This window comes from Megalops cyprinoides, chromosome 6 (assembly GCF_013368585.1).
Source record: "Megalops cyprinoides isolate fMegCyp1 chromosome 6, fMegCyp1.pri, whole genome shotgun sequence".
NCBI lineage: Eukaryota > Metazoa > Chordata > Actinopteri > Elopiformes > Megalopidae > Megalops > Megalops cyprinoides.
Window position 1 is genome coordinate 19590463 of NC_050588.1, and position 16408 is coordinate 19606870.

The 16408-nt window shown below is 47.4% G+C and overlaps 1 protein-coding gene across 3 annotated transcripts in view; it reads right to left on the reverse strand.

Annotated features, from left to right (window-relative positions):
• LOC118778754 (protein NDRG3-like) overlaps window positions 1-16408 on the reverse strand; it is a 42083-nt gene that overhangs the window by 22294 nt on the left and 3381 nt on the right. For 2 of the 3 annotated variants that reach the window (XM_036530444.1, XM_036530442.1), the window contains exons 2-3: window positions 4563-4622; window positions 1236-1268 (exon numbers count right to left, since the gene is read on the reverse strand). In XM_036530444.1, the coding sequence (XP_036386337.1) occupies window positions 1236-1268; window positions 4563-4619 (90 nt within the window). In that variant the 5' untranslated portion in view covers window positions 4620-4622. Of the gene's footprint in view, window positions 1-1235; window positions 1269-4562; window positions 4623-5772; window positions 5896-16408 lie in introns of all 3 variants that reach the window. The other variant, XM_036530443.1, reaches the window with a different exon arrangement.

Genomic DNA, 16408 nt, shown 5'->3' on the forward strand with positions numbered 1-16408 from the left:
CCTGGCAGTGAAGCACGAGGTTATTAACCCTTTCAAGGGCAACTTGGGGGCTACGCTGTGCATATATCAAGCAGCCTTGTAAGGGTGGCATTTTGTGGTTAAGCGTGGATGTGTCCATGTAGCTATTAGTTTTATCACTCGAACCTAATTTATGATGTGGTGAAAAAGTGAGTGTCCCAATAATTTTGGACCCCAGTGTAAATGCTTATTTATATACTCTTTACCACATACCATCTGATTGCCTGTCTTGGGAATTGGTGTAGGAAACTAGCCTTGGCTATATCTGTTTTTATAGCAATGTATAAATGTCTTGTTGTATGTGAACCAATAAATAAATGCATTTAAAAACATGTTTAAGGATTAGTTTCCAGCTCAAACTAGATAAAAGACATTCACTGATAACTGCAGTTTATTTCAAGGGACAACATTTAATAGGAGAGATTATAGAATATTAAATTATAATTTTGCATCAGAATTAAAACTCTCCAGCTTCTGCTGTCAGACCCCTTTAAAGAAAATTCATTCAGCAAGGGGAAAGGCTCAAGGTTATCAGGTAAAATAGAACAGCTGAGCTGTAGGAAAGATGCTACTGAAATGCCTTTCACACTGCTTGCCGATGACTCAGGATGCCTAAAGCTAGTTCTGTTTCACACAGCTGCCAGAGATTTTTAAGAAGACGCTCAACCAAGAACAGTCCATGGACTGGGCGAGCAATCAAAACAAGGAATACAGGGAAAAAGTCAGAGATAGCCCCACCTGGGAGGAACTTTTCACACATTTCTGGGTGTAACTGGAGGCTTTGAAAGCCTTGCCCCTGACATCACAACATTCGAACAACCAAAAGAACATCAGTGAAGAACACATCTCACACAAAGGCAGCGTCAAGTAATCGGAAAGTCAGGGCCAGCATTACCCCTGGGAGCTTTAGGTATCAGTGAATGAAGCAGATGGGCACTTCTGATGAGGAGGATTGTGGGTATTAGCACAGTCACTGCAGGGTTATTTTTCCTGTCACAGTTATTTTTTTCTTTATTAGAATGCAAAGATTTCTGTCTGCAAGTATGACCTGTGCTGGTAAGACTTCTGTATCAGGAAGATCTCCGTCAGTAAGAACAGCGTTAGTGAAATCTCCATTTGATTCTCCCATGATTTTCCACCTGCATGAGTCCTGGTCTCGGCTCATTCCCTCCCCAAGTCTAGCAGCACCTGACTTGAAACAGCCTCTCAGCACTCACCTGGCAGTCAAAGTCCTGGAAGTTCCGAGCATTCTGCACAAAAACAGAGAGAGACCATGAACCCAGTCAGTAACGTGTTCGCCAACTGCTCCTCAATGCAGCAGAACATTTTAACAACAATTTGAACCTCCTTCAAAACAGAACCAGGAAGCTGCATTTTGATGATTTCAGGAAAAGGAGGCACCAACATAAGCTTGTTCCACAATGCCTTTTATTACTATTAACAATGAATCAGAGTAATAATAATAAGAAGAAGAAGAAAAAAGAAGAAGAAAAAGAAAAAGAAAAGAAGAAGAGTAATAGCTTTGGTAATATGTTTTCTGAACAGGCATTAATATCAAAAGTATGTGACACTGCTTTTAGCTGTACACCTCACCTCACTTAATATCATATACAATACCTCTATTAGGGGTATAATACAAATACAGAGCCAAACTCCAAATCTCTAGAGAGAGAGAAAGAGTGAGAGGGAGACTGACATTGTCCCGATTCGGCCCTACATGCTGTCTCTTTCTCTTCACTGCTCCTTCTTTCTCTGTTTCCCTTTATCTCTCTCTCATCTTACCACATCCTCTCTTGCGCGACCGTTCCTCCTGCTCTTGGCATGCAGTTAACCAAAGCTGCCACAAGGTGGAGAAACAGTCCAGGGAGAACCTTGAGCTCCCTGCACTGAGCAGACCAACCACTGCTTTTCATGCCTTAAACAGACCGCTCAATACCGCTGTGTGGCATCGCAACCATTCTGCTGCCTGCTCCTCCAACCCTCTTTAGAACAGGAGCCACAGATGTAAGGCTCTGCAAACTGGGGGCAATTCCAGCAGAGACGCAACACTGTGCCACAGGGAGCGACAGCAGGGTCTCCTAACACAAGCGCACCAGCTTCCACTTCTGACGCCACACGTTTGCAGAGGACGACGGGGGAAGCTATGCTTACATTTCCACCTTGATTATGCCAAAGTAGTGGCCAGAAAAACAGACTGAATGTGGTATTAAAAAACAGAGATAAACACACGACTCATCCATTTTGATGCTTGATTGTGAGCGCTTATAATTTCTTTAAAAATAAAAAGGCTGTTTAAGGACTGAGGGAAGAATCTGGGATCAACCTCTCTCCCCCTGTATCTCTCACTCTTTCTTTCTTTCTCTCTCAACTTCAAATAAATGCAAAAACTGCTCCAAGTCCATAAAAGTCAGACTGAAACTCGCCCATCTGCCCCATCCCACAGACACTTAAGTAATGAATTATTCTTTGCTTTCTGAACAAATTGAATAAATAAACTTGAGCTATCATATTCATAGTTTTGGCACTTACCTAGTATTTCTTAACTCTCTCTGTTCTGTTCCTCTCTCCATTGCTCTCTCTCTCTGTTGTGGTGTCTCATTCTCAAGCTTTTTCCTGCTTCCTCCATTTCTCTCAGATTCTGTGTTCTCTCACTCTTTATCTATCCCTCCCTTCATCCCTCCTTCTCCGTCTTTGTCTGTCTTAGAGTATTAAAAATGGAGTATTTGAAAAAGTCTAAGCCACTTTCCCCTTTCAACTCTGAGCATAGGTACCTCAATCTCTCTCTCTCCCTCGCTCTCTCTCTCTCTCTCTCTCTCTCTCTCTAGCACTTCATTCTCTTCCTCCATTACCCCCCTTGCCCAGACATCAATAATTCAGGCAGATGGACAGAGTGCTGATGGAAAGACAAAGAGAGAGAGGCATCGCCCGCATCCCGGCCCGGGTCACTGTGGGTCACCCCTGCATCTGGCGGCGCTGAAACCCTGGATACTGAGCGTAATCCCCTGGCCCACATCCTGTCTCTCATCACAAAGCCGCTGCCCAGTGCTGCACAGTGTTACACCAGGGATCACAACAGCTACAGTCTCACCCTGCATCACACCATCTGCCCCAGACTCATCCTGCGCTCCTCCCTCTCCCTCACTCATCCTGCTGTCCTCCACCTCTCCCTCACTCATCCTGCGCTCCTCCCTCTCCCTCACTCATCCTGCTGTCCTCCACCTCTCCCTCACTCATCCTGCGCTCCTCCCTCTCCCTCACTCATCCTGCTGTCCTCCACCTCTCCCTCACTCATCCTGCGCTCCTCCCTCTCCCTCTGCGCTCATCCTGCGCTCCTCCCTCTCCCTCACTCATCCTGCTGTCCTCCGCCTCTCCCTCATTCATCCTGCTCTCCTCTATCTCTCCCTCACTCATCCTGCTCTCCTCTATCTCTCCCTCACTCATCCTGCTCTCCTCTATCTCTACCTCACTCATCCTACGCTCCTCTATCTCTCCCTCACTCATCCTGCTCTCCTCTACCTCTCCCTCACTCACTCCCCTCTACTCTATCTCTCCCTACTCAACCCCTTCTCTACCCCCCCACCCCCTCTCCTCTACCTCTCTGTCACTCATTCCCCCTCATCCATCTCTTCCTCATACATCCCCCTCTCCTCTATCTCTTCCTCACACATCCCCCTCTCCTCTATCTCTCCCTCACACATACACCTTTCCCCTCTCTGTCCCTCACACATCCCCCTCTCCTCTCTCTCTCCCTCACACATACACCTCTCCTCTATCTCTCCCTCACACATCCCCCTCTCCTCTCTCTCTCCCTCACACATCCCCCTCTCCTCTCTCTCTCCCTCACACATACACCTCTCCTCTCTCTCTCCCTCACACATACACCTCTCCTCTCTCTGTCTCTCACACATACACCTTTCCTCTATCTGTCCCTCACTCATACACCTCTCCCTCACTCTCTCTCCCACCGCCCTGGCCCTGTCACAGCCAGAGGGCCGTTTCCATGGGTAACCACCGACACAGCAGAGTTCAGGGAGTCTTGGGTCGATCGATACACTCAGACAGAGAGAGTGAGAAAGAAAACACAGAGAGAGAGAGAGAGAGAGAGAGAGAGAGAGAGAGAGCAAGAGAGACAGAGTAAAGGGGAAGAAGGGGAAATGTATATCTGGTCCAAAAGACAGACAGAGAGATGGAGGGAGGGTATTCCTGAACTCCTCTCATCCACTGTAAACTGTCACCGGAAAAATAAACACTGCCCTAACTCTCCTGTAGAGCTCTGTACATATACAACACATCCTGGACTCTATATGAAGTATTTCTCACTTTACATCTCTGCAGCATTTCTAAATGCCCCCTTTCCTGTTTGTCTTTATGCTCTTTTCTGTAGTGTATCTCTATGCTAATACTCCTCTGTACAGCATGTTTTTTTTTTCCTCTCCATAGTGTATGTCTACGGTCACGTTCATCTAATTGGTGTCTATGTATCTAAAACCATATTCCTATGGTGAATGTTGCTCTCAGTAGAGCTGCCTGTGAGGTCGTCTCACCTTGTTGGTCAGCAGGGGCTTGATCTCAGTCAGCTGCACATCCTGAAGCTCATCCATCGTCTGCAGAGGGAGAGTGAGAGAGAGAGATAGTTGAGCATGCATCCATCAGACAACTTTAACTCAGTGCTGAACCTGCACAGCCCTTGACCTTTGACCTCTGGAAAGTTCTGTAGCACCTAATACCAGGGATCCAGAGCCCAGAGACCATGCTGTGCGTTTTTGTAACCGCCAGCTCAGCTCTTCTCCCACTAATGACGGACGACATCCAAATCTTACACCCCCTGGACAACACACCATCTTTCCCAATGTTTACTGCTGAGTAGAGATGCAGTTGTCATTCAGTGTGTCGCGTCAGGAGACACGGGACACAGTGAGGCCTCTCCCCCACTTGGGGCCGAGAACCTGGGAACCAGGAAGTGAGAGCTGCCGGGTCTGGGACAGACACTGACCACAGAAAAATGTTTTTTAAACTGTTCAGCATTTCAGCAAGCTGAGAGGGGAAAAGCCAGCAGAAACAAAAGCCTGACATTTGGTTAATTTGTTTTTTCAGTCATGATGCACATCCTCAGAGAAACACAAGCAGCAAGCCCCCCCTCCACACACAAACACACACACACACACACTCCTGTTGCCATGGACACCTGCATCTGATGGACCGGGGGGGACAGGAAGAGGTCCACAGCAAAAAATACGTCTGTTTCATTCTAAATACTGTCAAGATTGCCAGTGGGTTTCAGATCTGAGGAAACTGAGGATACAATGAACACTTTCATCTCAATCAGAAAAGACAAATGCAGACCATGATTCAAACAACAGACACAATGATTCATACAATCACACAACACCGCAAACATACTTAGGACAGGAGTGTACTCAACCACCCCCCCAAACACACACACACACACACACACACACACACACACACACACACACACAGACGTACACCCACAGACATGCTCAACCCCAAATACACACATATAAATGCACCCGCGCACACATACACGCACAGAGGACGCGGGGGTTACTCTCACCCTACAGCAACAAATAACAAAACAGCTGCTGCCTCGCTTGTCTGAAGCACACGGAGGACCCAGCGCGCTGGCCTAAATGATTTCAGAGGCTCTCTGACACCTTACGCAAGCGGCAGCGGTACAACTTATTGATTACTGATCTTTTTTTTAGTCAATAACACGAGCTGCTGTGTCCTCACCGTGTCCAAGCGGCGCCCTGGGAGTTTGGAGGCGGTGAGCAGCGGCAGGTCTGGGGCAGAATCTGATCAATGTAGATTAGCTCTTTCGGAAAGGTCACTCTGACGTCTGGCCGGCGCTCTCGGCTGCACGGAGAACATACAGGCCGAGATGAGCGTAAATCCCTTCTCATTCGCCCGCTCCTCCGGCTCCTGTGTGTCTGAACAAGTAATTACCGCCGCAGAAACGGCCCTCCCGGTCGCCGGAACGCACCCCAGGCCTGTCCCAGCCGCACAGCAGACAGCGTATAATCCCGGACTTTACAGACACGGCAACGAGAGACTGGCATGGCTTCTTAGGAGAGGACGCTGTGCCACGCGGTGCCCAGGCAAAGCCACACCCTGCCCGCTCTCAACCGGCAGGTGATGCACCAGCCTATCGTTTCTGTGCTGGTGCTTCCCCAGCATCCTCTACAACAGTCATCCCAACCCCCTCGCCCTTGTGACCGCTGCCTGTCTCGTGACCAGCTCTCTCCGACTACAGTGACGCAACAGTGTGCAAAAGCTAAGATAAAAGCCAGTGATAAATTTATTTTACATGTCGCAGCCATTTACAGCATTACACAAACATAAATCAATTATTTACCGCATTAGTGCATCGTTTTTAATGCTTAAAACGTGGTTGTTCAGTGTCAGGAACAGATCCCCTTCGAATGTAAGACTCTGCAATCGGTACATTACAGTATTCCTGGGTGTCTCCATTTGCAGGAATCTGTAGAAACCCACAGTGTGAATGTCCAGGCTTCCTGTGTGAATACATTCATATGGATATCAGCACAGGATGAGGGGAGGCTGGCCAGTGGCCAATCGGCTGCAGCTGTAGCAGTCCTGCCCTCTCACCTGGGCACTGATATGATTGGACACAAATAAACACAAACCAATTACATAAAAACACCGAGCAGCAACAGATCTAGTGTAGGAAGTTCTTATGGTGGGAAAATCCGCTTCCACTCCTGCCTAAATCCAGATCAGCTGTGCTGAGTAATACTCTGGAGGGGAAAAAAAAGAAAAACAAATATTCTGCTTCCAAGGATCTGTCTCCCTTCCCGAATCAACATTCTCTCTACTGTCACATAATCATAATCATAACCTGTAATGTTAGCCCTATAACCTCTAAACAAGCACTGAGCAAACACTGACACACACACACACAGTTGGGCGGATGGATACACACAAACAGACTAACGTATCAATAGACAGAAAGGCACTGACAGTTAGACACACACCCAGACTGACTAACAGACAGACATACAAACACAGAAGCAGGCACGACGACAGACAGATGGACTAACAGACACAGACAGAGAGACAGCGAAACGGACAGATCGGACAGACAACCAGCTGGAGGGTTTTCAGATCATAAATGTGATTGCTTAGTGACAGAGATATTTCAGCTGTGAAACAGTGAATCTGGAGCATTCTGTCAGCCAAACTGTATCAGCAGGGATGAACTAATCTCTGAACATGTATCATTATTATCACTGGCATAATTATTATTATTACATATCTGGCACTCAGCCTGGCACAGGGTGACTTACACAAATTTGGATTTTTTCTTTTTTTTATTTGTCCCCTCAAGAACAAATCTCACAAAATGGGAGCATGACAACAGACCAGCTCACCATCTAGTCTACAATCCATTATCCTGCAAACATCTCTAAATGTCAATATCTGTCCTGTTCTCAGTCCTGCAGCTGTTTTATTTTTCTGTGTTGTCTGAACATTATTGAACTATTTTAACATATTGCCTTCATGGATGGTAGTTAAAACTTTGTACTGCTTTTCTGTAACACTTCTGTGACAGTTGATTTTAGAATGCTACACACATGAATTCATTAGAATAGCAAACTATACTTCAAAGTTGTATATATATTTCATTTGCACAGCCTCCCATTAACATTATGGTGTCCTTTCAGAGAGAGGAAAAATTCAACCACAAACTGAACAGAACAAAATCTCAAACCTCAGAACCCAGAGGAAATACGACGAACGCTACTGTAGCTTGAGCAGAAGCTATCTGAATGACGACGAGCAGACAAAACCCTCTCACATGGTACACAATAAATCCATTAATATACAGGCACATTAAATCACTGCATGCGGTGACACAAAAGCACTTTATGCATTTCCATTGCAGGCGTGTCGCTCTGACTCCTGACCCAATTCACTGCCACACAGCGAGTCCTGGCCACATGGAGCCTAACGCACTCTCCCCAGCGCCTGTAATGATCGGGTCAGACCGGCTACAGCAGTTATTATTCTGAGCGTGACTCCTCGGGGACCTGGAAAATGAGTGGTAGACAGGAGAAAAGAAGGGGTTAGAGCTGGCAGCTGAGTTTAGTCCCCAGCCCCCCAGTCGGCTTCCTACAGCAAAATGAATTCATTTAGCTTTTACAACCTCTGCCTCTGAACTTAAAAAAGACGCGACAATGAGACAGAACCTAAGAGAGATATCCTGATTATCAGACTTATCTGATTATCTTATTTTCTTTTACTTATTTATTTAAAATGACCTATATTATTCAAAAATGCTATGTAATTGTATCATTATTCCTCCACTTGTTGACAATGCTCTTGCTTTGATAACAGGAATGCCTGTCTGCCGTGCCAACAGAAGAGAGAATGAGAGAGAGAGGGAATAACAGAGAGGGACAGAGAGAGGAAAAGAGGGAGGGAGACGGAGAGGAAATGAAAGAGGCGGAGAGAGACAGAGCGAGTGAGCAGAGCCAGAGGGTGCTGCGCAGGTAGCACTCTGACAGCGGCAGCGGCGGCAGCCGCGGGGCTGGGAGGGGCTGCACCGGGATCAGCGCTGCCTGCCGAGGCGGAGGAGACCGCGGGAACCTCCGAGCTGATGAGCCGGGTCCACAGCCAGCGCTCAGCCTCCACCGCTCCTCTCCACAGCGCCACCGCGCCCAGCGAGCCTCCCACAGCCCCAGTTCACTCCAGCATTACGTAACAGCGGCGTATTTTTCAGTAAGCGGGGCTGTCTGCTGAGGAGAGATGGGCCAGACTAGGGCTGGTGCAATATAGCCGTCGCAATACATCGAATAGCTATTCTTAGCGCAATAACAGCTATCCCCGGCATGTGGTGTTAGGTTTCTTCCCATATTTTTTTCCCTTTAGTCATACCTGAAGTGGGAGCACACCTCCAGTTTTCCGAGGCCATGTGAAATGCTTCCAGGGGAAAAAAACGCCACTCGTATCTATTCAATGTTGATATCACAGCAACAGCACTATGCTGCTTCCATGTGGTAGACAGAAACACATGGCTACAAAGGTAAAGAGTGAAATCATGTGCTATGTGTCTTTCAAAGCTAATAGGTAAGTTAACCAACATATAGATTCAAGTGATATTTTTCTGCTCTGGAAGCATTTCACTGAACTTTGGAGGTGTGCTCCCACATCAGGTATGACTAAAGGGAAGAAACCTAATGCCACATGCCGGGGATAGCTATTATTGCGCAAAAAAAATGCTGTTTGATGTATCGCGATGGCTATATCGCCCAGCCCTAGGCCAAACAAACACAGACTGAAAAATCGTGTCGCTCTATTGTATTACCTACTGATCAGGAAGTGGAGAGACTGTCCCTGCAGTGAGTGCTGCTGCGTGCTCTGCTGGTACACCTAGCACTCCCATCGTCATTCCCCCGGCCTCTCTCTCTGTTCTCCTGCCCCTCTCTCTTTGTTCCCCCTTGCCTCTCTCTCTGTTCTCCTGCCCCGCTCTCTTGGTTCCCCCATGCCTCTCTCTCTGTTCCTTTGCCCCTCTCCTTCTGTTCTCCTGTCCCCCTTTCCGGGCTCCCCAACCCTCTTTCTCTGTCCCCCTGCTCCTCTCTCTATCTCTGTTCACCCACCCCTCTTGCCCTGTCCCCCTGCACACTCTCTCTACTTCCCTGGCTAAATTTGCCTTCAAGTCCCAGGGGAAGCCGAAATGACACTGTGCCATTCGGGAATGACCAGGGAGACTTCATTTTCATGTTTTCATACTTCTTGTAAGGGTTCGCCTGCTGGGTGAGAGTGACCCTGACCAGCACAATTCAGTACCTCAGATGAAAATGGGATTTCTGATGGTCGGCTGAGGGCTGAAAACGGAAACTACAGAAGAGCTTCACCTGCCGCTGTCATGGCCACAGCTGAAGAACTGAAGGACACTTATTTTCCCTCATGCACACCACTCTGAAACAGCTGGGAGCTGCGTTTCACACTTACGCACATCAATGTCACTGCCAATTACATCAGTGTGTGCGTGCACGTGTCCGTGCGCGCATGTCCTCTTGTATCTGCGCGTGCTTGTGTGTCCGTACCTATGTGGACGAGAGTACGCACGCGTAAGTGTGCATGTATGTGTTAGTTGCTCTTGGCCGAGAGGATTACTACATTAACACTGCCGCCATCTTTGAGACAGAGTGGCCACCTCCATGTGACCCCCCCAACCACAAGCCACACTGTGCTGTCGCAAGCAGGAGCCATAATTCCAGCATAAAACCCTCTAGCCCTTATAGATGCCACCCAACGTCTGCACTCTGGCCCTGATAGACTCTACCCAGGCTAAAGCACTCTGGTCCTGATAGACTCTACCCAGACTAAAGCACTCTGGTCCTGCCCATGACTGGAACCTGAGTTACTGTTCTCCAGTAACTTGCATTTCCTAGTTTTTATGCATGTGTTCCTGCTTTTTATACTCTCTCTGGAAAACACTCTCTGCCCAGGGCTATGGGACAATGCAACCATAAAACTCCCCATAACAAATACCTTTGGTGCTATAACATCCAGAGTCTAATCCTTCAGGCCCTCTGAAGAAATGTATTGCCCTAGCCCAGAGCTTCACTGATTACACAGACACAAACACTACTGCCCTCATAAATACAAGAGAGGGTACAGAGTGTGCTTCATCTCTCCAGGTTCAGGACACAACCCAAACCGGCAGGCTCCTCACGGCTCCTATCATTAGTGCTGATCATGTCACCAATCCAGGGTAGAGACAGCTAACACTCCTGACACTGGCTTACTGCACACCAACTCTCTCACACACAGACTCACAGGCATGCGTGGAGACAAAATGTGAGTGCACACACACATACACAAATCGCATATACCCCTTCCACAAAGCACATGCATGCTAACATCCTCACTCACACATGCACAAAAGACCACACACGCCTTAGACAAAGCACAAGTATGCTCACACACCCATCAAACATACACAAAAGACCATGCTTATAGACAGGCACAAAGTAGCTTCACGCACACACAGACACACACATACACAGACACACACATGCAAAGACACACAGACAAGCAAATTCGCACATACACAGACAGACAGACGGACAGATGGACACACACACACACACACACACAAACATACTCACAGACACACAGACAAGCACATTTGTGCACATACACACTTGCACACACACACACACACACACGCATCTGTTTCATGCCTCTCCTGTCAGTAAGCTGCGGTGTCATTAATCTCCCCGTTCTGCAGTGATGTGTAACGAACATTGGCCAACGTGAGTGAGAGTTAAAGAGCTCCCCCAGCACATGCTTCTTGACCCAGAGTCCCTCCCTGCCGAGAGTGTGGGAGGAAATCCTCGGAGCCGCCGTCATCCTCACCCAGCAGCGCGTCACAGCAGCACGCCTCGTTAGCGCAGCCAGCCTGAGGCACGACGCAGCAGACACCGCAGTGCGCTCCCCTGCAACAGCAAGGGTCCCACCTGCACCCCCACCTCCCCCCCCAGCCACCGTTACCACTGTCCTATCTCCGCTGTCACCCTGGCCACTACCTCCACAATCCCTGTCCCCTTACCCACTGCTGCTCTGTCCCAGGACGATTCCAGCCCAGCACATGAGAGAGATTCCCTTTCACATGTGCTAAACAGCACAGTCCCAAGGCATAAAGAGACAGAGAGCAGATCCTGAACTCAAGCACTGATCCAGGATCAGCTTCAGGTTGTTTCACTGGATAGCTGTAGTCAGAATAAGGGCTGGGTCAACTGATCCTGAATTGGTGATTAGGTCAACTACACATGGACAGAGCGGGAAAATTCACTCACATACACACATGTGCACATACATACATGCACATACATGCACATGCATGCATGCATGCATACACACATACACACAGGCAATCAGACACGCATAAATGTGTACACACAGACATGAATTTACACACAAACACACACACGCCCACATGCGCACACACACACACACAAACCAATGCCATCAGTGTTTTCAGGAAGCTTTTAAGGAATTGCATTATTCCCTATGGGCCCACTTTATCTGCTAATGGCCTTATGAGACTCAAAAAGAGCATTCACCATATTGATTTAAGGCATAATATCTGTTGGCATCATTACCAACTGTATCAGCAGAGTGGTCTCTCCATTTCGCTTCCACAAGAGCCTTTCTCTTGCAGTCTTTGGCACGTGTGTCTACTGTACACCTCACCGCTAATAGTGATTGACCACTGGCACATTTGGCTTCTATAGACAGAGATAGCGGTGAGCGTCATAAATGCGTAATGCACTCCTGAGAGAGCACCTGTTTAGTGCCTGACACAGCGCAGGCTACAGGAGACGCCCACTGTTCTACACTCCCGCTGGGCACGGCTGGTGGGGGGAGGCCAAGCCAATCACGCTGCAGCACACACCAGTGCTCCGTCCTCGTGAGCCGTAGAAGATAATGCGCTCCTGGGAGGGGGTCATCCGATAGCCCCCGCTGGGCACTGCCCGCTTAAAGATGGATGAACACAAGAACATAAGAAGCTCAATGATAAGAACAGGTAATTTAGCCCAACTGCGCACGTCACTCTGCCCATAGTGTATCTGGCACTGTGTGATGCTCTCAGTTAAGGGTATCAGCGTGCCTGCTTCAGTGTACAACGAAATCCCGGGCTTCATTATTTGCACAAAGGGCACTCCTCTCTTTTGGACATACATACATCCATTGTTGGTTGCCTCTACACCCACAGATCCTGTCATGAGGGACATCAGAAAAGCTCTCTTCTTGAGCAAATACTGATATCATCTGACTCCTTTCTGAGAATTTTGCAAGGGATTGCATTCCTATTAGCATCTGACACAGAAAATAAAATAAAAAATGTCTCTGAACAGTGTGTATTAAGAAACTGTATTAAGTATTGTGTATTAAGGTTATTGCAGTTTTCGAACTCATAAACGTGCATATTTTACAATGCAGACAATGCGACAGAAATATAAACATAACTGTCTCTGTTTCCGAGTCCTGTATGCATGTCACTGCAGGCAACTGCTGTGATAACTCATTCCATAAGCCCTGAAAGTGGAAAAATTGAATCTATCAAGCTAGCCAGCTATCAATCCAACAAAACTGCAGTTTTGGCAAGCTCATAAATTGTCTGGTAATGCGGATAGCTTTAAAATGATCCATTTGTCAACAACTGTCAACACGAAAAGAGAAATTATGAGGAAAAGGGAGGAGGAAAGGCATACGAATCTCTACTGATTATTGGGCACATTTTGATGTGCAGATCTGGATTTGGGGTGGCCCTGTGTGAACGGGGAAACCAGGAAATTACTGGGTTCACAGTCTGGTGCAAATGTGCTTCGAATCCCAGGTTGAAGCAGGGTGTCTGTGTAAAAGTGACTTAAGAAAGTGAGCTGGGTCACTAGCCCCAGGAGAGCAGACCACAGGTATCGCAGCACTGATTCTTCTGGTTTCGGAGTGGCTGACCGGTTCATGACATCTACGGAACCATTAAGCTTCATCCTTCCAGGGACCAGGCCCTCGGTCTGACGAAGGGCTTCCACGCCCACACATTTTAAAAATAGCTCACTTAGCCTACCACTGCAGTTTAGCGTACGCTGCTTTGCACACTGAACAGTTAGTCAACATGTGACTTCCTCCCCACCACGCCGTCTTCTGGCATCTCCAGGCGAAACAGAGCTCCTCTGGGGTAGGCATCCATCAATACTCATGGACCAGCATGGGGGCTCACCCCGGGATCGACTGCCTTGCGCGATTCAGGCAGGGACGTGGACGCACACAGCGGACCCAACAGGGCCGCAGGGGGGGATCCGCAGCCCCTGCCATCTCCACGGCGCACAGAGAGAAAAGGAGGAGGCCGCGGAGCTCGGCCTGTGACGAGGGTTTGCAGCTGCACCGCCTCAGAGGAAAACGGGGGCCTCTAATGAGTGTTTACTGCTTACACTCTCTGCTGCTTTGACAGCACTTGCTGATGCGCCGTTTGGGGACTCGCTCCACTAGACAGAGATGTTCCAATTTCCCGTTTGCTCAGACTTCACAATGAGCTGAATTACACGGGGCAAGCGTTTTGTTTTTGTTTTGTTTTCGTTTCTGCTTCTTTTTTTTTTTTTGCTAAGTGGTTTAGCCCTTTCAACTAGTCTGCTGCTCTGTCTTTGCCAGGCTATCAGCCAGCAGCAGCAGTTTGCAGTACCGCACCGGTGGAGGATTTCAGCCTAGCTCTGTCCCCAACAAAGGAGAGAAAAATACAACCCCCCCATCCGGCCTCTTGCAGGGAACCGCCTTACTTGCTTCCCAAGCCAAAGTACACCTGGGCTGGTCTGCTGACGTGTCTGTGGTAGAAAGCGCCAAGAGTCAAGACAAAAATCACATCAAGCTGGGCGATAACAAAAAGTTCCACAGACACCTTTGACTATAATGGAATGCGACAGGATCTTTTTTTAAACCCAGGAAGGGTTACACTCTAAAGGAGGAATCAAACCCAGTCTTCCTCTCCACCGCTATACACTGCCTTTCCCCCGGCGCCTCTCGGGACAGGTTGCTGAGGGTGTGGCCAGGGAGCCATGGAAACCATGGACTGGGTACCAGAATCTGCAGGCCATGCACGTTTACAGCACCAGAGTGACCTTGCACACGAACAACAGAAATGAGCCAATCACAGCACCAGCCACTGCAGCCAAATGCCCCCATCACCCCTCAGCAACATGTTTAAATCCTGCCCATCAATGCAATCAATAATCTCACTCTCAGCACTGAAAACACACCGCAGCACCTGAACAATGAGAAAATCAACATGATAAATGTACTATGAAGAGACTAATTTGGTATTTCTCTGCATAACAAGAGTCCTTTACTCAGTGTGACTTACAAACTTAAATTTGACATTGTACAGATTTGAAATTACTTATATTGAGTATGCCTTCTGCCAACGTTCTCCAAAAGAGCTCCACTTAGGTTTCACACCTAAAACCATCTGGTTACAAGCCAGCCTTCAAGGTTCAAATCCTGGAGTGCCCAACTAGTGCATTATACCGCCCCACTGCTGTCGCCTTGCTTTGCTCTGTGGCCATCTGTATAAGAGGACGGAACCCCGCTACTAACTCAGTTTCATCATGGCACCTTGTCTATTGTGTTTCAGTAAGTCTCACACAAGTTTGTTACAGAACAACAATGTAAGGAGCTCTGCCAACAGAAGGATGAGAGAACAAATACAAAAGCGTTGCAGTGAGCTAAGCGCACTTGCACAGAAACACAGAGAGACGGGCCAGTCAAGTTGATAATGGACGCAGTCATTGGATGATTATGAGATGAACACAGAAACTGATCTGACCGGCCAAAGGAACTCTCTGATCCAGCAGCTCATTTGGGAATTTTAATTTAAATAACAAAACGATGCTCAACCAGTTGAATATCTGGGTTCGTTCTGGTGTCTGGGAGAGGTCTCAAAGGTGGTAGGAGTTGTGACTCATTGTTTATTTGCTGTCATCTCTGCCTTCCCTCTCCTCTGTAGCGCTGGTCAATGTCACCATGAAGAGTGAGTACCTCACACTGGTCACACCGACCTCTCCTACAGAAGGAGGGGGGTACTGTGTGCAATGGGAGTCCGCTTGTGCATGAATCACAGAGACACCGAAATCTGAGATTATAAACAGCAAGAGAAAACTGAAAAAAAAACAGATGGACAGAACATGTTGTAGTCCAACACCACACAAACACTGCAAGCACACAGATCCAGGGTCCAGCCAGAGTCACCAGACAAAAAAAAAATTATTCTGAATCATGATAGACTACATTTGAACTGGATCCTGCAAGGCATACTTCTGTATGCTAATGACATCGTAAATTGTTAGCTAAACTAAAACAGAAACAGAAAACAGAAAAAGCTAAACTAAAACAGAAAGCGGGCAAGGTAAAGTTATAGCTAAAGCAAAGAGAAACTAGTTAGCTAGCTAGATGTAACTTAAGTACAAAAATCCATGATGTCAGAATAAAACTTACTCGCACAGACACTAAAAACTGGAGGGGGATCTCCCCTTTTCCCTATGGTTTAGAACATGATCTTCTTAGGGTCTGCTTCTTTTCACTCAGTGTAGTTAGTGTCTTCACATTTTTAAATCAATATCAAAATACACAAGGTAAAAGACATGGTAACTACCGCTAACACCCAGATGTGTTAGTTGTCGAATCAAGCTAAATATTCCTGTAGTAGACAAATTTGCTTCATTTATAGCTCATTATTGGACAACCAGAGATGACAAAAATGAGATTTCATTACTGGAAAATGACAAAGGGGTCCCTCCAATGATTTCAAAAAACCAAGTCGTTTGACTAATGTAAAAGGCCATGATTT